The sequence below is a fragment of the Poromitra crassiceps genome (assembly GCF_964638095.1).
Source record: "Poromitra crassiceps genome assembly, chromosome: 8".
Classification (NCBI taxonomy): Eukaryota; Metazoa; Chordata; class Actinopteri; order Beryciformes; family Melamphaidae; genus Poromitra; species Poromitra crassiceps.
In genome coordinates this window covers 13,252,669-13,276,750 of record NC_139629.1, presented here as the reverse complement: position 1 = coordinate 13,276,750, position 24,082 = coordinate 13,252,669, and the positions used below count along the sequence as shown (strand labels likewise).

At 44.5% G+C, this 24,082-nt stretch overlaps 2 protein-coding genes across 2 annotated transcripts in view; one reads left to right on the top strand and one right to left on the bottom strand.

Moving 5' to 3' along the window:
• mcm3ap (minichromosome maintenance complex component 3 associated protein) overlaps positions 1 to 18,309 on the bottom strand; it is a 33,410-nt gene extending 15,101 nt beyond the window's left edge. Inside the window, exons 1-14 of the mRNA XM_083640904.1 lie at positions 18,244 to 18,309; positions 16,298 to 18,003; positions 15,055 to 15,299; positions 14,755 to 14,836; positions 13,172 to 13,310; positions 12,322 to 12,515; positions 12,074 to 12,213; positions 11,538 to 11,735; positions 10,973 to 11,241; positions 7,560 to 7,722; positions 5,084 to 5,244; positions 3,736 to 3,959; positions 1,688 to 1,971; positions 1,328 to 1,428 (exon numbers count right to left, since the gene is read on the bottom strand). Of these exons, the coding sequence (XP_083497030.1) occupies positions 1,328 to 1,428; positions 1,688 to 1,971; positions 3,736 to 3,959; positions 5,084 to 5,244; positions 7,560 to 7,722; positions 10,973 to 11,241; positions 11,538 to 11,735; positions 12,074 to 12,213; positions 12,322 to 12,515; positions 13,172 to 13,310; positions 14,755 to 14,836; positions 15,055 to 15,299; positions 16,298 to 17,855 (3,758 nt within the window). The 5' untranslated portion in view covers positions 17,856 to 18,003; positions 18,244 to 18,309. The remainder of the gene's footprint in view (positions 1 to 1,327; positions 1,429 to 1,687; positions 1,972 to 3,735; positions 3,960 to 5,083; positions 5,245 to 7,559; positions 7,723 to 10,972; positions 11,242 to 11,537; positions 11,736 to 12,073; positions 12,214 to 12,321; positions 12,516 to 13,171; positions 13,311 to 14,754; positions 14,837 to 15,054; positions 15,300 to 16,297; positions 18,004 to 18,243) is intronic.
• Positions 18,310 to 18,431: 122 nt separating this feature from the next.
• ybey (ybeY metalloendoribonuclease) lies at positions 18,432 to 24,049 on the top strand. Its single transcript, XM_083641761.1, has 4 exons — positions 18,432 to 18,973; positions 19,632 to 19,763; positions 21,457 to 21,525; positions 22,575 to 24,049. The coding sequence occupies exons 1-4, from the start codon at positions 18,764 to 18,766 to the stop codon at positions 22,668 to 22,670; spliced, it is 507 nt and encodes a 168-aa protein (XP_083497887.1). The 5' UTR covers positions 18,432 to 18,763; the 3' UTR covers positions 22,671 to 24,049.
• Positions 24,050 to 24,082: the final 33 nt, after the last annotated feature.

Genomic DNA, 24,082 nt, shown 5'->3' with positions numbered 1-24,082 from the left:
ACAGGACCACAAGGGTTCAGGTTCACCAGCAACTCCACCTGCACACTCTCCCTGCAAAACCCCAAACAAACAGGACCACAAGTGTTCAGGTTCACCAGCGACTCCACCTGCACACTCTCCCTGCAAAACCACAAACAAACAGGACCACAAGTGTTCAGGTTCACCAGCGACTCCACCTGCACACTCTCCCTGCAAAACCACAAACAAACAGGACCACAAGGGTTCAGGTTCACCAGCAACTCCACCTGCACACTCTCCCTGCAAAACCCCAAACAAACAGGACCACAAGTGTTCAGGTTCACCAGCGACTCCACCTGCAAACTCTCCCTGCAAAACCACAAACAAACAGGACCACAAGTGTTCAGGTTCACCAGCGACTCCACCTGCACACTCTCCCTGCAAAACCACAAACAAACAGGACCACAAGTGTTCAGGTTCACCAGCGACTCCACCTGCACTCTCCCCCTGCAAAACCACAAACAAACAGGACCACAAGTGTTCAGGTTCACCAGCGACTCCACCTGCACACTCTCCCTGCAAAACCACAAACAAACAGGACCACAAGTGTTCAGGTTCACCAGCGACTCCACCTGCACACTCTCCCTGCAAAACCACAAACAAACAGGACCACAAGTGTTCAGGTTCACCAGCGACTCCACCTGCACTCTCCCCCTGCAAAACCACAAACAAACAGGACCACAAGTGTTCAGGTTCACCAGCGACTCCACCTGCACACTCTCCCTGCAAAACCACAAACAAACAGGACCACAAGTGTTCAGGTTCACCAGCGACTCCACCTGCACACTCTCCCTGCAAAACCACAAACAAACAGGACCACAAGTGTTCAATATGTTTGCAAACAGGCAAGTTGTAATCCAATTAAGTGTGTGGACAAAATGCAAAGAACAATGCTTTCTCTGGTCAATGAATGTACATGGCTTTATTTTCAATCTGCGTGCCCTACAAACAGCCCTGGCTGCTACTTATCTTAGCGCTACAATGGTAGTGAATGTGAACGGTACAGCTGCCTACTCCCGTTCAGTCAGCCAAAATACACATTGGAACAGCGCCAGAAACACTCACATGTACATGTTGTGACTCGTGTACTCACCACGCGATGGAATAATAATGCAAAGTTACTGGAAACGGTCATTTTCAAAGTAAATTCACACACTGAGATCTAACAAAGGTTAATCAAACTAAGAGAAACTGAAGTTACTTCCTCGTTTGCCATGAGGCGCTGTACACAGCATACTAACTGCTGTTACAACCTACGACAAAGACAAAGACTGCTTACCCCAATAAGTATCAGATTATTTGAACTTACGCAAGCGCTACTGTAGTGTAGCTGGCTCCATCATTGGCCACCTCGGTCACTGCTGCTTCGACCACCTCTCCCACCACACTCTCCAGCTCAGCCAGAATGTCCTGTGGGAGAGAACAGACAACACACCAGTTACCAGTAATTAGGCATACAAATACTCACCTCTTTTATGCTTTTTTCCCCCACCGAAGGCTCAAAACTGTGACTGCAAGAGTAGAATTCTTAGATCACAAAAACTTTATGTTGCCTAATGTTAGCTCAGACATCTTTTAAACGGTTCATGTAAAATTGCTCAGTGGAAAGGAGAGCCAGGATCAGAGCCCCACTGAGAGCAAAGGTAGGCCTCTCTAATGAGAGCCTTACTTCATCGCTGTACACAGGCCGAGGTTTGGGTGGGGGCGACGGGGGTTTGATGGGCTGCAGCGGGACGATGGGCTGGAACAGCTGCTGTGGGTCAGGTGGGAGGGCCGAGCCGGTGGAGGATTCACTGGGCTCCCCCGTCTCGTCTGCAGCTGCTGGCTTGACGGGCTCCGGGCCGGGCTGAAGCTCGCCGAACAGCAGGGGCTCCGCCAGCAGCTTGGCCGGCTTGATCTGGGGCCGCGACTCATCCTCAGTCGGAGCCTTGACCTCTGGCTTGGTTGTAAAAGCTGAGACAATGCAGAAACGTAGAGTTCACACAGTCATAAGAGGGAAATATTGGCACACAATTGATTGATAACAGGCAATATAGTCAAGGAGAAGAAATCATGTTTTGTGTGTGTGTGTGTGTGTGTGTGTGTGTGTGTGTGTGTGTGAAAAACCTTGCATCTCCCAAATGTCAGGAACCAAGAAAAATACCCTTTTTTAACTCATTGAGTGCCATGGACGTCCTTCGACGTCCAATTAAATAGTGACGTAGAGTGCCACGGACGTCCTTCGACGTCCAATGCGTTTTTTGACGGTGGGACGTCGATCAAAGCCTTCCGCAGCTCCTGTACAACTATAGTAGCTATTGGAGGTCTATAACCTATTTTACAGAACCCTTAGGTGGCGACAGTGCTCTCCAGATTACAGAAATGTCAGGAATACACAGCCTGAAATAGCCTTGATGAAAGAGAACCCGCTCATGCTGCAGTCCAGAGCCATGTAGATTGTTCTGGCTGCAACTGACGGTGCGTGCGAACACAGTCAATCCGCGCACACAACTGAGTCCTTCTGCCTCTGTCTGTCTGTCAGCATAGTTTCTCCACATGATTAGCCGCTAGAAAAGCAGCAGCGCGACACTGAAAAGCCAAACCTTTCACTGCAGTCCGCGTGTGGCTTCTCCATGTTGCGCTGCCTGGGAGGCGGCGCTTCCCAGGCTTCCTAGACGCTTGGTGCGAGGCTGTGTGTTACTAGTGTGGGGAGGAGTTTTCAGCTGAGGGGGGGGAGGGGGGGTGGGGCACGCAGGGCAGGACACAACTACACCACATCACTACATCAGAAAATATTACCGTATCTAGAGTCAGTGAATGTGCTTGAAATGCTGCATTTCACAAAAGGCTGAATATCTCAGCTTATAATTTGAAATGCCTGAAAACGCTGAAAACAACCTATCTTCTCCGGCTCATAACTAAAGAACGGAAAATGGTATCAATAAACTTTTTTTTGCTGATGATACAATAGAGTCTCCTTGTTCTTTTTGCGTGTTCGGTGTTTACATAGTAATATCACACAATATTCTGTGGGCCTCGAGAAATCACTGAAAACGCTCTGAAAACTCTGGCACTGGGAGCGTCCGTTCTCCAAAAGTGGCTGGCACTCAATGAGTTAATAGATTGATGCCCATGCATTTTTGAGTTCATCCAATGCTTTTAGATTTTACAAATCCCAAAGGTCACGTAATTTTCAACCACTAGAAAGTCATGTAATTTTTCTATTGGCGATAAGAACCACCAAGAGGGTTTTACACAACAGCAAAATTACGATTAGATTTATTATTTGCTTTATGGCTCAGTAACTAACAACTACTGTACTGCAAGTCTAAACAGAGATATATTAACGTGCAGCGATACATTTTCCAATTCCTATGTTCCTACACATTTTTCCTATCAAAATGTCAGTTTTCCAGGCCTTTACTTTTAGACTGGATTGTGGTTGCTTGCTTCTGAAGATTATATATGCATTTCACTATATAGGTCATATATATAGGTAAGTTTAATCCTCACAAGAAATATCACAGTATGCTAGTTGATATTCGGTCTACAATGCAACATAAAATGTGTGGTCAGTTGCATCAGGACTGCAAAACTATATTTTCCATACTTTTATGTGAAATCTTAAATACTACCATAATTTCCCAGACTTCTACTACTGCTACTCTTAACAGAGCATATGCATGATGTAAAGCATTAAATATATTTGCCAGTGAATCAGTAAATCAGAGCCTATACCTATGCCTCTAAAGGGACTTGCAGCGGGCTCTGGTGCTTCTCCGCGGTACTTGTTCTGGGAGTCAAAGCTGCAGACGGCCGTGTGCTGGGGCGGGTTGGGGAGTGATCCTCCATGCACGATCTCTCCAATCAACACCATTTTCTTCACCAGGATGACCTGTGACTTCTTCAGACACAGAGACAGCTCCGGCTCCTGATAGGATGTCCGGCTCAGCTCCACCATGCTGTGAACAGAGATTACATTATCAGCTCCACCATGCTGTGAACAGACATTACATTATCAGCTCCACCATGCTGTGAACAGAGATTACATTATCAGCTCCACCATGCTGTGAACAGACATTACATTATCAGCTCCACCATGCTGTGAACAGAGATTACATTATCAGCTCCACCATGCTGTGAACAGAGATTACATTATCAGCTCCACCATGCTGTGAACAGAGATTACATTATCAGCTCCACCATGCTGTGAACAGAGATTACATTATCAGCTCCACCATGCTGTGAACAGAGATTACATTATCAGCTCCACCATGCTGTGAACAGAGATTACATTATCAGCTCCACCATGCTGTGAACAGAGATTACATTATCAGCTCCACCATGTTGTGAACAGAGATTACATTATCAGCCCCACCATGTTGTGAACAGAGATTACATTATCAGCTCCACCATGTTGTGAACAGAGATTACATTATCAGATCGACCATGCTGTGAACAGAGATTACATTATCAGCTCCACCATGCTGTGAACAGAGATTACATTGACTGTCCCATTACACAATATCATATAAACAATATCTGCAGGAGGGTGAAAGGGTTATTGATCATTATCAATTACCCAAATGATTACTTCACCAGAGACACTCCCAATCTCTTGTCTTGACTGGGATGACTTTATCGTTTAGATTAATTAATATCCCTTTAACAAGAAGGGGTAGAAGTCAGCTAAAAGCACCCCACGATGTGTGTAACAAAAACAAAGTACTTATTTATATATGTATGTATATATACAGTATATACTTCATTTGACATCACAATGTGGGACAAAAATTTAAACAAACAAACATTAAGTTTGTTTCAACATTGTGATGTCACAATGTCTATGACATCATCAGTGATGACTTGATGACGCAAAGTTGGGCAATTGTGTGCTGTGCATGCCAATAGAGCAGGTGAGGTTTTCTAATATATATATTTGTGGTATCATCAAATTCACTGTTATTGTCCCTGAAATCCTTGAGTAGGGGTTGTTCTCTTATCCAGATACTATGGGTTTGTAGCAGTGTGTGTGTGTGTGTGTGTGTGTGTGTGTGTTGGGAGCAGACCACCAGTAGAAACGTACTCATCGTTGACGTTGAGGCCGTACTGCTGGATGAAGTCAGTTGCTTCGGCAGCACTGCGGAACATGAGCATCCGCACCATGTCCTCCACTGGAAACCCGGTCGGCCTCTGGGAGCCAATGGTGTGTGCGATGTTCAGTGTCCTCAAGGCCTTGGCTCTGACCTGCACACACAAAATATTCTTATTAGAAAACACATGTTTTACACCTGTATGCTAGTGTGTCTGTATGTACTGCAGGCCTATGTAATCATGCAGAGGTAGGCACGTCTTTCCTGTGAATCTGTGGCTTCTATAACTCCCCTGCTTCTCTTTATCTACATCTCCTCCTTTGTGATTGGTATAAATAAATGATAGGAATAAATAAGGGAAATGGGGATAATAGTTTTTACCTGAATTTACCTAATTAGTAGGGACGATCCGAGTAATCTGATGAAACGAGTATTCGGCACAGATAATGTACTTTTTATGAGTATCATCCAAGTACAATGTGTCAATTTCCGTATTCGTGATTCCGGCTGGGTATTGTTTAAAAAATGACAATCCAGTCAGTACCCCTTAAAGTGATACCAATACAAATTCATTCGATACCTTTGCCATACTTTGAACATTTTGGTGACATCTTGGCACGTTGAATTGCCAACAACCACCACAAACAAACAAAACATAAGCCACACCCACTTTCAGTCTAAGCCCCGCCCATTTCCGATTTAAGTCACACCCCCTCCGAGTACAGATACATATAATTTAGTTGGCTATACAGATAATGTTGGACTCGCTCATCCGTACTAATTAGTATACTTACTAATATATATAAGTACATACGCTATTTTGTAGTACGGTAGTTAAAAACTTTTTTTTTTTTTGCATTTTTGCCTTTAATTGATAGGACAGTTAGGCAGACAGGAAAGGTGTGGGACAGAGAGAGGGGATGACATGCAGCAAAGGACCACGGGTCGGATTCGAACCCAGGTCGGCCGCGCGAAGGACTCAGCCTTTGTGGGACACGCTCTACCAGGTGAGCCCCGCAGTTTATAAAGCTTTTAACACATTCACTGCCAACAACGTGTAAACACGTTTTCAGAATCCAGCTGTTGACTGCCAACAACGTGTAAACACGTTCTTGGCATCGATTTTTTTTTTTAACGGGGGGTTGTGCATCTAACCCTTTTACATATCTTATATAAGTATTGGACGTGTACAACGTGTACAACCCATTCCACCGACCCACTAAGTGGCGACAAGGAAGTAGGAAGGCAAGCAAAAAGCAGTGTGATCCATTTCCATTCTCATGAAAATGGATTGGCGGAGGCGCTTTCGTTTTCGCGTTGATTGCTGGCGGTGCGGGATTGCAAACTTGCATCGTGGATTGCGGATGGAGCACACTTTGAGGCACGCAGCGTAAATATGACCAGAGTCGCAGGGGCTTCATCGGAGCTCTCGGCCAGGGCTCCGGGAGGCGGGCGAGTCCAGCCGGGCTTCCTCGGGGAGCGGCCACGCAGACAGGCACAGCCAGGCACAGCGGCAGCGGGGCAGTGAGGCTGGTGACAAGCAGCAGGCCATTTTGCCTTGCAAAATACCACCAAATTGGAAACAGCCATAAAAGGCTTTTAGAATGGGATTTTCAACCCATTCTTTTTTGTTTCTTTTTCGCTCTAATTTAGAGTAATTTAATTTCTATTCAGAAATTTATTTGAGAGGTCGAGAGTATGAGAAAGTGAATTTGCACAGGTAGGAAAGTGCTTGTTACACGGCGCTGCAGCCAAGAAGAACGCCCACGGAGGGAGGAGTTGAAGCAACTCTCCCTCTCGCTCTCTCCCTCTCTCTCTCTCTCTCTCTCGCTCTCTCTCTCTCCCTCCCTCCCTCTCTCTCTCTCTCTCTCTCTCTCTCCCTCTCCCCCTCTCACTAGGATTAAACCTAGTGCGTCTCCCTCCCGAGAGGGAGGGAGAGAGAGAGAGAGAGGGAGGGAGAGCGAGAGGGAGGGAGAGAGAGAGAGAGAGAGAGAGAGAGAGGGAGGGAGAGCGAGAGGGAGGGAGAGAGAGAGAGAGAGCGAGAGGGGGAGGGAGAGAGAGAGAGAGAGAGCCAAAAATGAATGGTTAAAGTGACTGTTCTATCCAATTTCACAAAAAGCCGTTTATCTCTGAATATTTTTTCTGACGCTAAAACCATGCTGTATTCAACTGCTAATGCTTACATAACTACTAACTCTACAAACTAACTCTTTTAGACAGAGAAAGTACACATTCTATTAGTACTTTTGAGATATTGTATGTTCACAAAGTCCAAGCTGAAACGAATCCTCGGCTCTTGTAAAATGAGCCAGAATCCTCAAAAAACGGCTTGGCAGAAGCTACCTACAGCAAAAAAAAACGGCTGGCAGTCAATGTGTTAAAAAGCAATGATTCCTTCTTTCCGCCCTTCTCTGGCATTTTCTCATTAGTTATATTTTTAACATTTCAAAAGAAGGAAACATTTCTGACCTGGTTGAAGTATCTGTGAAGGAGGCAGCTGGCGAGGTAGGAGGCTCCTTTCACCAGCTTGAAGAAGCGTACAAAGTTGTTGCTGCTCACCGCAGCGAACGCCTGCACTGCGAACTTCACCTCTGGGGAGTTACGCACCTCATCGCGGAACTGCTGCACTTCGCTGCACGGACATGAGGTGAGAGGAAATATGTATCCAACAAATGCAATGAGCTGCAGAATATCAAACAAGCCAAACAGTGATCTCGAAGTGAACTCCAGTCCTTACTGGAATTACTTTTAGAAAGTCCTTTTCAAAAAGCAAAATCGTAGGACCATCAACGTTTTCAACATTTTTATCATTATCTGACTGAAATCCATGACTGGAAAGCTAGTCTTTAAATTTCCAGGTTATCAAGGACATGATTGAAAGCCGACAAGCCTGGTTAAAAAGAAAAAGAAAAAAAGGCCTTAGTGTTTAAAAAATACAGCATGTGCCTGCCTGTACCAGAGTTTTCGTGAATTACGGTAGTCAATTTTACACGCCTTCTTTGCTTCTTTATATATACTAGGAATCTCGCGTGCGAGATTCCTAGGCTCGCCCGCCCTGCAGCTTGCCCACTGTGCGTTGCATACGCAGCTCGCCTGCGCTATTGGCACCAGGAAGGATGACATCACTGATGACATCATCACTGATGACATCACATCATTAGGTAATTAGGGCAATCACCTACCGGTAATTAAAAAATCCGGCTCCGTTTAGTGGGGTGCTCTTTACACTTCTTGCCAGTTTCAGTCCGATTGCACGTAACACAGCTTAGCTGTGGCCGGACAAAGTCCTGCTCACAGGTAATGAACTAGTGCTGAAATTATTATTTAATCGATAATCAAAATAATTGTAAGTTACAGCCCTAGTGATGATACCAAAGAGTCAAGGCTTAAACTTTTTTGTTTTTACTGTGTTTTAAGTAGTTTCCAGTATTTCCTCATGTTTGGCATAGGGATCAATTTCATGCAGTTTACAAGAAGTGTAAACGTGTGCCAGAAATGGTGAAAAATATAAAAACACTGTAAAAACTACAAATTTGAAGCCATAACTCCAGAATGACTGCACTCAGTTTTGTTAAGATGTAGTTGTCATAGACTGTGTTGCATAGTTGATTGCTCTATTGCTGACAAAAATGTGTTATTGTAAGTCGCTTTGGATAAAAGCATCTGCCAAATGACATTGCATTTTTGTTAACTCATTGAGTGCCAGCCACTTTTGGAGAACGGACGCTCCCAGTGCCAGAGTTTCAGAGCGTTTTCAGTGATTTCTCGAGGCCCACAGAATATTGTGTGATATTACTATGTAAACACCGAACATGCACAAAAAACGATGAGACTATCTTCTATCATCTGCAAAAAAAAATTATTGATCCCATTTTCCGTTCTTTAGTTATGAGCCGGAGAAGATAGCTTGATTTAACCAAAAACAGCCATTTTTTTCTAGAAGCTGAGATAATGAGCCTTTTGTGAAATTAAACATTTCAAGCACATCACTGACTCTGAAGCTAATATTTTCTAATGTAGTCACACCTCAAAAATAATTTCCTTCAATAAAACAGTGAAGGCCAGGGAATTTTGTTTGGCAGAATAATATTTTTTAGCTGCAACCAGCAGCGCTGGCCCCTGCGTGCGCTGCTGGTTGCAGCTTCTTGCTGGTCTTGATTTGCTGCTGGTGGGCATCGGATATTCTGGCTTGCGTTTGCCAATCCTGTCCTGCTGTCTGGGTCTGTCTGGGTGTTGTGTGCTGCTCTGCGTGCCCCCCCCCCCCCGCCTCAACTGCAAACCCCTCGTAGTGGGAGTGTCTCTGGTGGCTTTCTGCTGCTGTGCACAGTGAAGGGTGCGGCCGGTGCGCTACATCCAGCTTTTTTACAGCGTTCCGCGTGTGTTTGTCACCGGCTCCCATGCTTCCAGTTGAGAATAATAACAACTCCACGGCTGATCATGCGGATGGGCTGTCGCAACGGACACGGAGGGGCTCAATTGTGGCAGCAGATTGGCTGCTGCAGGCACAGCTAACATTATGCTTCATGCATATCGATGCATACGGATGCGATGCGATTTCCGTTTCCCCAACGACTTCTTCTCTGTTTTTCTCTGCCTTTCTGTAATCTGGAGAGCACTGTCGCCACCTAAGGGTTCTGTAAAATAGGTTATAGACCTCCAATAGCTACAATATTTGTACAGGAGATGTATCGGGCATTGATCCACGTCCCACCGTCAAAAAACGCAATTGACGACAATCGTCGTCTTTGGCACTCTACGTTACTAATCGAATTGACGACGATTATCGTCATTGGCACTCAATGAGTTAAAATTGACACTGCACAAAAAAAATCGACCAAAATTGATGTTGCTGCCAATCTTTGACATATCCCAGGGTCTGATAATCCCCCCCACCCGAATTTGCACATTTGCATTTTAGTATTTTTATATCATTTTTTTACACTATAAAAAACAGTGGCATAGGTAAACAAACAAAATTCTGAAAATGATAAAAAATGTGGTATCTATCTATGATGAGGACTGAAGTTGTTTAAAAGATGTGTGTTGTGTTGTGTTGTGTTGTGTTGTGTTGTGTTGTGTTGTGTTGTGTTGTGTTGTGTTTAGAGCTGGGTATTGGTTAAAATTTCAAGAATCGATTCGATTCCGATTCACAAGGTTGCGAATCGATTAATTTCGATTCGATTCGATTCGATTCCGATTCGATCAATTTTCAATATTGATTTGGTTAGTGATACCAAAACGTGGTTTTTGAGCTGTACCCTGAATTACATGACTGTCCAGTTATGTAACACAGGGGTTCCCAACCAGCCAAGTAGATACATGGGGAAAAAAAGTTGCAGACCTGTTGTCAATTTTAATGGTTTTAGTTACACATATATTTACTCACCACGTGGTGACAAAGGGTAAATAACAGCCTTTTCATCTGTCAATAAAGACACTTTCACAATTATGCACAGTGATTTGATTTCAGCCTATATAATTTCTAAAAGTAGATATTAATAATGATCAAACATTTCCATTCATGTAGCCTACAGTATTTATGTTTTTGTTTCAACTACAAACATAATTAAACGTCAACTTGAAACTATGTTTCAACTACCACACACAGCACAATATTTTAGCGTGTTTAGTAAAAAAAAAATCGATCTCTGGACATATGAATCGATAATCGAGGATTAAAATGAAAATCGATTTTTTGAACCCAGCCCTAGTTGTGTTGTGTTGTGTTGTGTTGGTGTCGTGTGTGTGTGTGTGTGTGTGTGTGTGTGTGTGTGTGTGTGTGTGTTGAATTGGCAGTTGACAATAGGTTTAATGGACTGAGTGAGTGAGTGAGAGTGAGTTTTCTAATATTTGTGTATGTGTACATTTAATCAGGAACTAACCGCAGGACGTCACCGTCATCGAGCTTCAGCAGCACGTTGTACTGGCGAAACTCCGCCTCCTGGGGGCAGTAAATCTGGCGTGTGGCCAAGTCCTGGTACATCTCTTTGAGACTCTGCAGGCACTTTGTCATGTTCTCATTGTTGATCTTGGTGTCGAACGACATCATTGGCTCCTCACAGAGGTGGTGGGCGCAGTGCACATGGAAGCGCGTGCACTTCTCAATCAGCGACACCGTCTGAGGGCAGCACAGGTGCTGCTGGGTGATGTCCTGCAGGAGGACGAGGAGAAAACAGACCACAGAGCTTTCAACAGAATTGTGAGTAATAGAAACCCCCTGAATAGAGTGCATACATCAGATTGGTTATGAAGCCTGGGTGTGGTAATCCCCCAAACTACAACCAAACAGTTACAGATAGTTGAGTATTTGTATAACATGAAATCTCTTAACTTGAACCTAAAATAATTATTACGAGTTTGAAGAAACCAAACCGTGTTAATTTTTCCTTCACACAAAATATTTACTGTCGAGAGTAAATACAAGCTCTGATTTGAAGCGAGCCTGACCTTCCGGATGCCACGGGTCCTGTTCCAGACGAAATCGTACCAGTCCCGGTAGTTGTCGTGGCCCTGGTCCATGATCTGGGTCACCAGGTAGTCCATGGTCATGCAGAGCACAGGCAGGGGGCGCAACTCATGCGGCAGGGGCTCCTCCTGGTCGGCTGAGGAGCGACTGTACTCCTTGATGGCTGCCGTATGATCCACCTGGCCGGGGACAGGAGGGAAGAAGATTACGTGGGGAAAAGGTTGGAAGTTTTCAAAAAATTAAATAAATAATTTGTAAAAAAGGGTAACCCTAACCCAACAAGAACTGCATCCGCTTGCATATACATTAATTGATATTATCCTTTAAGCTACCACATGCATAAATTCTGGCTTGATTATAGTATGCACTTGTGTCTGCATTGATTCACAAGTTGCAGGGGAATAGAGCAATCAGGCTAAGCTGCTAAGTAAAATTAAATAAATTGCTCTGTTTAAGAAAGCCAAACATACCAAAGAATAAAGACATGTTTGACACTGACAGCAGTCAGAGCATTTACCATCTCAGTGTCTGGGAGGACCTCGAAGGCGCTGAGCTGGTTGCGCGTTTCCCTCATGTACCTCTCCTTCTCTGGACACATGTCAGGACACGTCCCCACAAACACCTTGGACAGGTCCAGGTCCGTCCGCTTGGGCCGACCTGAGCCAATGTATGTGAGTTGGAATCTTAAGGCCACACAGTAAATAGTCCACCTTGAAGTTCATATCAACGGTAACTGCAGTAAATTGGCCTGAATAGCCGCCTCACCTTGCCGCAGGATCTTGTCTTTCTGCTCCAGGAGGCGGTACTTCTCCTCTGCGGTCTCAGCCCCCTGACCGATGAGGTGGAGGAGGGAGGAAGGGACCGGGCGCTCCGAGCTCTGGGTCTCAGCGCCACCGTCCTGCTGGGGTTCACTGTCAAACTGGATGGACTTGGCCATGGGCGGCTTCTTCACCGGAGAGCTGAGAGAGACATGACAGGAAACGAATGGAGAGACAGTTTAGGTTGTTTTGTTGACATGAGGTAACACATCAACATAAATTTTAAAGGCCAAACTTGTAATTCAAGGATGTGGTCAGGAACATCAAACTCTCTTTCACTCTCAGATTAATTAGCTAAGCTTTGGCTAAACAGACAGAGAGTATGTGACAACTAAACCAAACACTTAATATAGAAATGCATTGTGATTTACAAATGTAGTTGAATTTAAACTGCAGTAACCATATTGTTGTAGGGACGACAGGACATAGCTAACACAAGCAGTGCTAACTAGCTGTAGCTGTGGCTGGCCTCTTTGCCTCCTGAGTGAGGTGGCGTAAACTGAAGAGAGGCCATAACATAGCTTATATAGTCCATCCTCCAGAGTCACATGACTGCCTCCGGAGTCACGTGACTGCACTTGAGGTTTATGTCCCAGTCTGCTAGCAGTCCATTTGTGGTTGCCACATTGTAAAGATAAAAAACAACACCACCACTGAAATTACAGTGCTACAGCAACCGATCAATTATTTTTTAAGTTGTCCAGTGATACAAGTCAATTCAGATGAGAGCATTAAGTCAAATCTAAATCTCCAATCATTCATCTGTGTGTGGGTTATGGTGGGGCCTGTGGGCTTACCTGCGAGTGAGAGCAGGGACTCTGAGCGCAGGTCTTTTGCCTGGGGAGGAGGCTGCCTTTGTTTGAGTTTCCTGGCTTTCTGCCTCTGCCTCTGCCTCCTCCTGTCCTGCTGCAGATCTCCTTCCTTTCCCCCCTGGACCTGATGAAGCACAGCAACACAGAATCAACAGAGGATCAGTCTGAAGAGCGGGATGCTGGGAAGTGAAACCACTATCCAATGGGTTGGCTCAGGTCTCGATTGACTAGGGATGTTCATTTTGAAAATTTTCCAAAATCGATAATCGGTGAAAATTAACGATCAATTATCGATCATCGATTTTATTAATACTTAGAAAATGTTCAATATTTTCATTTTTTTTTTTTTTTACAAAATGAATGCCTATGGCAGAAAATACGAAAGACAACGTGTTCTCCTCAATGAACTCTTTATTTCAATGTGTCTCCTCTCCAACACTGCTGTCCCCGGCGCATGCCGGTGTGAATTTCCCATGTTTAAAACAGTTTTGTTGGCACAAAGGCCCGTGCCCAGCCAGAAAACTAGAGACTATATGAAGCTCCACCTCACGTTAGTCGGCTGTGCAATGGAGTGGGGCGAGGAGGAACGAATTCCACCCAAACCTAGTCCACAAAAAAATAAAATAATAATAATTAATAATTAAAAAATCGATCCAAATGCCACAGGATCGATTCCAATCCTTAACGATCGATTATCGATTTTCGATAATTGATGAACATCCCTACGATTGACAATATAAGCATTCTACATGTAAATGGACTCTAGTTTATTTCCTGTTGTAGTGTTTGCCAATACAATAACTGACAGGAAATAAGATAAGTTTCAAACTATTCCATAGCAACACAATTCCAGTGAAACTGTCTTATAACAGAGACAAAAGCTATTTTCAGATTACTATAGTTCTAAACCTCTAAACCAGTGGTTCTCAACGTGGGGTCTGGGAACCACCAGGGGTCCTTGTGGGGGTTTCAATGGGTCCGCAGCAAATTGATGAATTGTTAAGCTTCACCTTTATTTAATTTACAAGAAGTTAACACATAACACAATAAGAGAATGTAAAATGACTTTTGATCATAATTTCAGTGTTATTTCTCAACATACAGTACAGATAGTCAGGGACTTCTGGACAAAATCATATCTATCAATACATCAATTCTCAGATTTGGGTCCAAGAGACACATTCTCATCAAATGTGGGTCCGTGGCAAAAATGTGGACTAAATTAGGGGTCCTTGATATGAAAAAGGTTGAGAATCAGAATCACTGCTCTAGAGAGTGCCATCGAGACATTAGTTTGTCGTACTAGAGAATCACAGTCACTAATATTTCCCGGAGGCCGAGAAGTCAACTTGTTTGCTGCAGCACTTTCAGTGACTCCCATGAAAGGAGAGGAATCTGCCTTCCCTCGTTTAGAAAGCATAAAAATTACAACAGGTACGAAAGCTGAAAGTCCAACTTAATTCAGACTAGCCAACTCCTAAGCTACTTCAGTAACAATAAGTAACACTGGTAACAATTTCAATATTGCTTTAGATTTAATATCAATGTGATGTAGCAGTCATATTTACTATGCTTCTTCTTCTGCCAAAAGAGTTGGAGTTCTTTTCCGTGCAGGACTTTGCCTTTCTTCTTCGCCTTTGCGGCAGATGCCTGAAAGAGACGACGGTTAACAGTAAGTATGAAAAACCCTTAAAAAAGAAAGGAAAAAAAGAACAAAATAACAACATATAAGCAGCTAAACCACATACGCCCCAGATCATATTTGGGATATTACTGTATGAGTATCACTGATTCACTGACACATCTTCTGGTCCTGGGTGAACTTGAATGTGATGATTCTGAAAAAGTAGCATCAGCTCTGTACTCACATGATCGTTGAAGTGCACTATGGCCAGGTTCTTGCCGGGCCGGCAGAAAACCCTGCAGACTTTGCCAAAACGACCAAAGTGCTTCTCCATCACCTCCTTCTTGTTGAAGGCCGGGGGAATGTCCTTACACTGGAGGGCGGTGCAGTTGGTTGGAGACAAACCAAGGCTGTCAGAACTCTCCGTGCGCTGCCTGCGCCTGGAGGGGCTCGGGGTTCCAGGCTCTGGTTCAGGGACTTTTGCTGAAACTGGTGAAGGAAGATGGGTCATGAGTAGACAAAATAGTATTCATTATATGTCAAAACTAATGTAGGCATGCATGGCATACCAACATAAATGACAATGCTAATTACTGACAGGTTTGGCAGGCAGATTAGATTAAACATTTGATTTCGAGGCAAGTTACAATAAAGTAAAGTAAAGGTAAAGTCCCACTGATTGTCACACAATGTGTGAAATTTGTTCTCCGCATTTGACCCATCCCCTGGGGGAGCGGTGAGCGGCAGCGTGCGCCGCGCTCGGGAATCACATGGTGATTTAACCCCCCAATTCCAACCCTTTGATGCTGAGTGCCAAGCAGGGATGCAAATGGGTCCCATTTTTATAGTCTTTGGTATGACTCGGCCGGGGATCGAACTCATGACCTCCCAGTCTCAGGGCGGACACTCAGACCACAAGGACACTGAGCTGGTTAATCGGGTAAAGACATTCAGAAAAATGAAAAACAATTAATAGCATAACAAATCCTTGTCCACATTAAATAATTGCGTGGTTCAGGAAGTCGTTTGCCTTACACTCGTGATTAAATATGACAATCTCTCATTTGGTGTGCAGGACCTGCAACAATGAGTCACCACTTTAACAATGTGGGGGTCATTAAAAATATTTAATTGAGGAGATTGGGTCATTGATACACTGGAAACAGTCGAGAAGACTGTGAATTTATCAAGAGGTTAGACTTAGATCTATTCAGGCAAAACAACGTCATGGGAAAGTTTTCCATGATTGGGCAGCTGTTTTCCAAACTAACCAGCTCCCCAATCTGCACGATCATTTTACATTTGGCTTCACCTGGTCCACAAATGGATTTCAGAAAATTACAAATACATTAATGCAAGGCATCGTCTGTGTGATTCAATCAAGGTCTGCATTCTGGTAAAAAAAAATCAGCTAGTTGGTCTCCAAACCAAACCAAAATATAACTTAGAGCTGACTGGGATGAGCAGGATAGCGTAACATGACTCACCTGACCCCTCAGCCTTTTCCAGCACCTCCCTTGTGGGGGCCTGCGCCCTGGGGGGGGTGGCAGCCTGGTGTTCTCTCTGAGCTTGGCTGTCTTCCCTCTCCATCTCCCCCCACTCTGACGCCTGCTGCTGCCTCTCCTTTGTGGCCTCTTGCCTTAGCGGGTTGGCTATTGTGCTCCTCATCACTCCACTCATCGCCCTACCAAACAGGGCTCCTGCTGGACCACGGAGACGCAGCAGTGGTCTCTTCGACGGATTCCTTGGTGAGTCTCCTCCAACCCGCACGTCTTCTTCCTTGACAGGCTTCTCTGAACCAGCACCGGGTGCCACAGGGTCGTCCTTACGCTTGGTGCCTTTGCCCAGTCGAGCAAAGATATTTGTGTCCTCGGCGCCCCCCTGGCCAATGCCTTTCTCCTCTGTAGCAGTCTCTGTTTTAGCTTTGGGGTCACCGAAAGCTGGTGTCTGACTGAAACTGGCTCCTTCAAATAGGGGGGCTGTTTGGGGCAGGAGGACTTTGGCTGAGAAGTTGAAAGAAGACGGGGTGGTGGGCTCGGTGGTGGCCGCCTTCGTGTTGGAGCTGGAGGGGGCGGCTGGCTGGGAGAAGGTGAACTGTAGTGGAGTGGTGGTGGACCCACTGCTGTTGCCGGTGGTTAGCGGCTTGTTTTGGGCAGAGATGGATGGAGCGGCGGCAGGCTGAGAGAAGCTGAAGCCCAGCTGCCCGGTTTTAGGTCCAGTCAAGAGAGAGAAACCGGTGGTGGTGGTGGTGCTGCTGCTGCTCTCCATGGTGCTGGAGCTTGTCTGGGGGACGCTGCTGCCAAAAGGCTGACCGGACACTGAGCTAGCTTGAGGGTTAGCTGGCTCGGGGCTGGCACTGAAGATGGGCTTAAACAGGACCTCGTTGGAAGGCTTGAAACTGAATTCAGATGATCCAAAGCCGATGCTCTGGGTCACACTCGGAGCTGTGCCAAATGTGCTGGCGGTGACGCTGGTGGACTGCGGCTGTCCGAAGAGTGGCTGTCCAAAGCCCATCGACTGAGGGGGTGCTGGAGTGGTGGTGGAACCTGAAGCAGGCTGGGGGATTCCAGTGGGGAGGCTGAATCCTGGGGTCTGCTGGGTAAATCCTGAAGCCTGGCCAAAAGCAGAGGGCTGCCCAAACATAGGTTTCTGCCCAAACATTGAACTCTGGTTTGGTCCACTGGTCTGTCCAAACGCTGGCAGGGCGCTGCTACCAAAGCCTGTGCTCGGCTGTCCAACTGTCGGCTGGCCAAAAGCCGGAGCCTGGTTCATTGTAGGCAGGGTGGAGGATTGTGTGGATGACTGCCCAAATACAGAGCTCTGCCCAAAAGCGGGTGCTTGTCCAAACATGGTGTTTCCAAGGGCCGGCGGTTGATTTAAGATGGACGATTGTCCAAATGCTGCTGGCTGAAAAAAGCCCATAGTTTGCGGCTGGCTGCTGGGGTTCTGCTGCCCAAAAGACTGGAACATACCTGCCTTGTTGGTGTTGGTCGGAGCTTGGAAAGCTCCTGATTGCGAACTCCCGAACAGACTGTTGGTATTCATGGTGCAAATATTTGTGGTATCCTCGAGCTAGTTAGGTTATGTCTTGAAGCACATATATTTCACACGGACATCCAAGAGGCAGAAACCTTAGGTATGACTGCAACGCAGCCTGAGTCTCTCCGGTCTGTGTAGTTCACTGTAGCATCCCCTACCATATTAAAAAAAAAAAGCACACAGAACATTATTAAGACAAGGGGAGCTGATCAAAACAAACTGTTTTGCCGCTAGCCGCGGCTAGCCCCTACGTACATACTAGAGTTTGCGGGAACTAGCTGTTTAGGGGCAACTTCTCAACCACTGTCTCAACGTTTTAAGTCACCTGACGTTAGCTACATACTACCTATATACAGGTGTTAATTTCTACAACTTTGAAACAAAACGTTCTCACCTTTTGGCAGCTTTGTTGTGCTGTGTCCACTTGTTTTGGCTCGCCTCGAACACATTTGCTTTCTTCCTGTTCCGGTCCGTCAACTTATTTGGTCCCGGGCTAAAACGTTACTAGCTACGGTTCCGACGTTACCATCATTTCGTGGCCCCGGCGCGAGGCTGCGATATGTTAGCGAGCACGTTTTCTTGACGTTAAAGTAAGTTTTAGTTCGGTGAGATATGGTTATCTCAACACAAGTCCGAAAATCGTACAGCGTCTTTCTTGTGGAACTATGTTGTTATTACAGCCCGGTACGTGTCACCTTGAATATCGCCTGCCTGCCTGCCTGCCTGCCTGCCTGCTGCACGGTTAGCTAACGAGCTAAGTTAGCTAGCTAGTGTTAGCTAGCTAACTAACCTTATCGAACTTGTCGGCCCCTGACTGTCCGATTTCTGGAGCAGGTCTTTATTTAGTTTATCCCATGTCTCATTGGCGTTTTTAATCGATACTTTCCTTATCATTTTTAACTGAAAATTTCATAATGGGCGTAGTTCTGCGGAACCTCCAGAAGGTGGTGCCACTTCGCCGCGCCAGACTGCGTAAGGATGTGGACACACTGAGGCACATACTGGGCATCCAGAAATTTGATTTGGGAATCATTTGCGTGGATAACCGCAAGATTCAAAACATCAATAACATCTACAGGAAAAAGAATGTGCCCACGGATGTCCTCTCATTTCCATTCTACGAGGTAAAGGCGACTCAATGTCCTCTCATGCTCACTGGTGATTTTCTGTACGTTGTTAACATTATTGTATTACATTATGTTTTAGTGTTCAGTCCAGAGAGAATTGTTTATATTGACAAATATTGTCCTTAATCTTTAAACAGTCCTGCTGACAGAGCAACACGGGATCACCCCCCCACCACACACACACGCACACACACAAAATAGAGTCCTGCTGACCATACCAAAGGCTCGGACTGAATTTGGCAAAAAGGCCTTCCATTTGTCTGCCCCTCTGGCCTGGAATGAGCTTCAAGAAACACTGAATCTACAGGAGCTTATCTCATTAGACAGATTTAAAGTTATGTTAAAAGTCATGGAGGCAAACGAAATGCAGGTCTGTAAGTGTCATGATTAGAGTAGATTGAATCATGCCTAATGTGAAATATGTTTTTTTCTTTTCTTTTAATCTTTGGTTGTTAGTTCAGTTGCTTATATGCAAATGTTGTGATATGTTATGAAACTGTATGTCTGTAACCCTGTGCTGCCTCTTGGCCAGGTCTCTCTTGCAAAAGAGGTTTTTAATCTCAATGAGACTAACCTGGTTAAATAAAGGTAAAATAAAAATAAAAATAAAAAAACACAGAAACCACCGCTGAACGAACGATGTTGTGTGTTTCAGGACCTGAGGCCTGGTAAGCTGCCTTGTCCCCTTCACAGAGATGAGCTCAACCTTGGGGATGTTTTCTTGGGGGTCGAGTTCATGATGAAACAGTGTCAGGAGGAATCCCTGGATCTGCATGGGGTTCTCACTGTGAGTGCGTTGTTGTTTTTTTGTTGTTTTTTTACTTCATCCAAATCAATTTGTTGGCCACCTTTCATGTGCAACCTTGGCCATCCATCCCACTTATAACTGGACAGCTTTGTACAGGGACCCCTCCCCCCCACAAGTCCTTCATTTATTTATTTAAGATCCCCATTAACCACTGCCTCAAGCAGCGATTATTCTTCCTGGGGTCTGAAATTACAATATAAAATTCAAGAAACAAAAAATTGAAAATAAAAATACATAATGAAATCAAATAATACAACAATAACCAGAAACATTACACAGAAAATAAACTTGCCAAAAACAGCTTTCTAAAGTTCAGTTTGACAGAAAACAATCTTCTACCATGTTAGTGGAAAAAAGTAATAAAAATAATGCAATAAACTGATTAGTTGAAAATAATTCTAAACCACACATATACATAAAACAAACACAAGCAAAAACAATTATTAATTGGAAAGAAAATCGTCAACATAAAGCAGACATAACTCAGGGTTCAGTATACATGCTACAGCATACGCTGGGACGCGTCATCAGTGATGTTGACTGGGGTCGTGGGGTGTTTCGGGTCTGACAACATCATACACCCTCGCCCAGTAGACCCGGCAGATTACGACCCCGACCCGCGTCCCAGAAGCAGCCGCTCACGGATCAGCCTTCCTACTCTGTCTGCAACGTTGCCCACGGAAGGGTTGATCACGCCCAATCCGCTGCAATAGAGTTTAGTGCTACACCGCAGTATTGCAAGACCTTCGGTGCATGGAGGTCTAAGGCCCTGTGGGGTGATTCCAGGCCGGGCACCTCCTTCATCTCACCAGAACCTCCTGCGGAAAAAGGCAATCCTACCATGCCGTACCATGGGCAGGGAAGATGCCTCAAGGAGGCCTGTGCGCTGCACGTCATTCACCTGCGCCAAGCACCTCGCTCTAGCCTGAAGGACCCCAGGCCGCGCCGGGGTCCTTCAGGCTAGAGCTAGAGCGACTCATAACAGAATACAATAACAAACATAAAAATGAAATCAATCTAAGAGAATCTTTTTCTGAGTGACAAATGTTCTCAGTTTCCTCTTGAAAACATTTGCAAATGGGATATAGTTTTGTTATGCTTCTCTTGCAATAATTAACTCGAATGTAACATGCAATAGCAGTAGCAGCCTGAAACTGTTTAGAGCCCCCGTGGGGAGGCCCACCTCCCGCTTTGAAAACCTCTGATCTAATGTGACCCCAGTTGGAGAAGGGCTTCCCACTGTCTCAGAGGCCATTTACACCTGGCATGCATTTTCTGTCATCAGATTGCAATCAGATTGTGCTTGACCACTTGAAAGTACAGTACAGGTGTAAACGCCCCCAAGACACATTGAAGACGGATTGCAATCTGATCGGCCAAACCACCTCCGGAGGTGGTCAGGGACGCATTGTGTACACATTGAACACAAGTGTAAATGCAATGTGTCCTCTCAATCTGGATACAGCAACTGTATGCGGATTGAGAGGACACCCATTTTGGGTGATCAGATTGCAATCTGATCACCCAAAATGCATGTTAACGCCAGGTGTAAATGAAATCAGGCTAATGTGGTCAAGCACTATCTGATTGCAATCTGATGACAGAAAACGCATATTAATGCCAGGTGCACCAATGGCCTCATAATTGTTCCTCTCTTTTTCTCATGGCTCAGGTTGTCACTGCTCATGGCATCTGTCACCTGCTGGGCTACAGGCACGAGACAGAGGAGGAATGGACTGAGGTGTGTATGGAGATCTCCGTTAGGAAGCTGGATATACACACACACACACACATCCCCCTTGGGGGGGAAAGGGAGGGTGCTGACTCGCTGAAGAAAAGTTCAATTGACTAAATACATCTCTGAAATATAACAATACTATAATTAAACAAACAGAACCCAGGAGGTCTTGCTTGATAATATCGGTCCACAGGTTTTGACGCAGTCTATGACCATGGAATAATCTTCAATCTACAAGGCAAACAAACAGACCAACACGTATTGATTGACTAGGTTTTCATCAGGGTCTGGTCAACACAACCAGTCTGGAATATATACCTGCTGTTGTGGCACTCCACCCAGCACATGAGGCCTTAGAATTAAAAGAGGGCACCAAAGAATATGGGTCATGTACATAATAGATTACATACATACCAAATAATGTGAACATACAGGTGACAAAACGATTACTAATTTGAAATCTGCTTATCTGGGCTACTACTGAGGCCTAGAACTTTCTTTTTTGGTACACAGCAATTCTCTTTGTATATGTACCTAATCGTTTCTTGATATAACTTTTTTCTTCTTTGAAATTAATTGAATTCATTGAGATATGAATCCTCAGTGTCTAATTTGGAAACGTGACATGCATTTGGATTGTTTCCCCTTTTTCCAGTATATAAATCACTGAATTTGTCATATTGCTATTACCGTATATATAAAAAAAGAAAAGTATCTTCACATTCTTTGGTATGTGTAACCTATATGTACATGACCCATGCACTTTGGCCTGATGAAGACCTAGTCGATACGCGTTGGTCTGTTTGTCTTGTGCTCTAAGATTAAAAATAAAATAAAAATCACTTGAAGACAGAGTGCCTTAGTTTTATTCCATGGTAGTCTGCATCCAAACCTGGGGACTGATAATCAAGCAGGACCTCCTGGATTCTGTTTGTTTAATAATACATTACCTGCCCCACTAATGAGCACGTCAAATGAGCCATCAGATCCATGCGCTTCCCTCTTCTGCTGTCTACTACAACAACACTGTTCTCTTTTGAATTTGCTCCCAGATGCTGCAGAGGGAAAGCTACATTCTGAATGAGTACAACAGACTCACCGGCCGACAGTTGGAGCCACTGACTAAGAGATGCAGTCAAGACAGGTGATGGTCTGTCATCTCCGAGATATGAACATTGCACTGGGGATGATACTTATTTTTGCCTGTACACTACCAGAGATGGACTACTGATTTAAACAGTGGTGCCATGATCATTCATGGACAAATGGAAGGACACTGACAGCGGTCTTCTGCACAGTCAAGTTTTACTAGTTTTGTTTTTCTAAGGACATGTCAATAGGCACTGCACATACAGGAGTTTGTTTCTTATCCCTCTGAAACACTGGATTTAAGTGTTGTACAAGTGTTTTAAGCATTAAATTAAAACTCTTTGCACACTTTCACTGTAATCTTTTATTAAAATCTGCTTTAGGAAGAGTAAAGTACTGTATATGAACGGGTAGGAAAAAAAAGCTGTTCATTCTTATACTCAACAAATGCCCTCTGCGTTTGGGACGTGCACAGGAAGGCGCAGTGTTTCTGAACCATGAATCCAAGGCCTGTGTAAAACTAGACGATCAATTTGCGGAACAAGTTTTATCTGACATCACAACTGGGCTCACGTTTATCATGGTGCTACAAAATACTGCCAGAGCAATCATCTGGTAGTCATGCACCCTTCCTAAAGCCCAGCCACATGACTATCAAAATATATTTTCTGCATACTGATTTTATTTTTATCAGTGATTTTTTTAAATGCTGAATTACTACAATGAGAACTCAACTTTTCTTCAGGTTTGTCTGCATCTGAGGAAATTAAATTAGTGTGTGGTCTGATTGTTAAGCAGATAGCATGTATGAATATTACACAAAATCAACTGACATTGAAATGTGATTTAATTTAACAAAATGGTATCAAAGAGCTTGGCATTAGTAACAGTATTGAATTTGAGGTATTGGAATCAGTAGAGGAATAAAAAATGAAACAAAAACCCACCTTCCAATACCCAGCTCTACTCCCAAGTGCTTCTCATCTGTAAGCAACCAGGGGATTTTATAAGAACTAGCTGAACAGGGTTAGCAGAGGAAGACTAGTTAAATACTGTATACTGACCATATAAGACAGTGGGGAAAAAGACACATTGCGCTATTTTCCATCAACCTGGCCCAGGTTTCAATTTCCCCAAGGGGATGAAGGTTAAATCTTATCTTGATTGATCAGCCATGACAACTTACCCTATGTTGCAATAAATAGAAAAATCTGTTGGCCTTTTAAAGAGGAACACCTATCTGATTTACACACTGAGAACAGTATTTTGTTAGGTTTGACAAACACATTCTAAACAGAGGTGGTTGTGCAACTTTCAAAGTAAAGCTCTGTATACATAACAAGTTTTTGCTGGGAGGCACAAGGGGAACCCCCTAGAAGAGAGTTCATAAAAGACAAGTTGTGTTATTACAATTGAGATTGTAAATGTGTTTTTTGGGGAATTATAAAACAGACAGCCCCCCCCCCCCCCC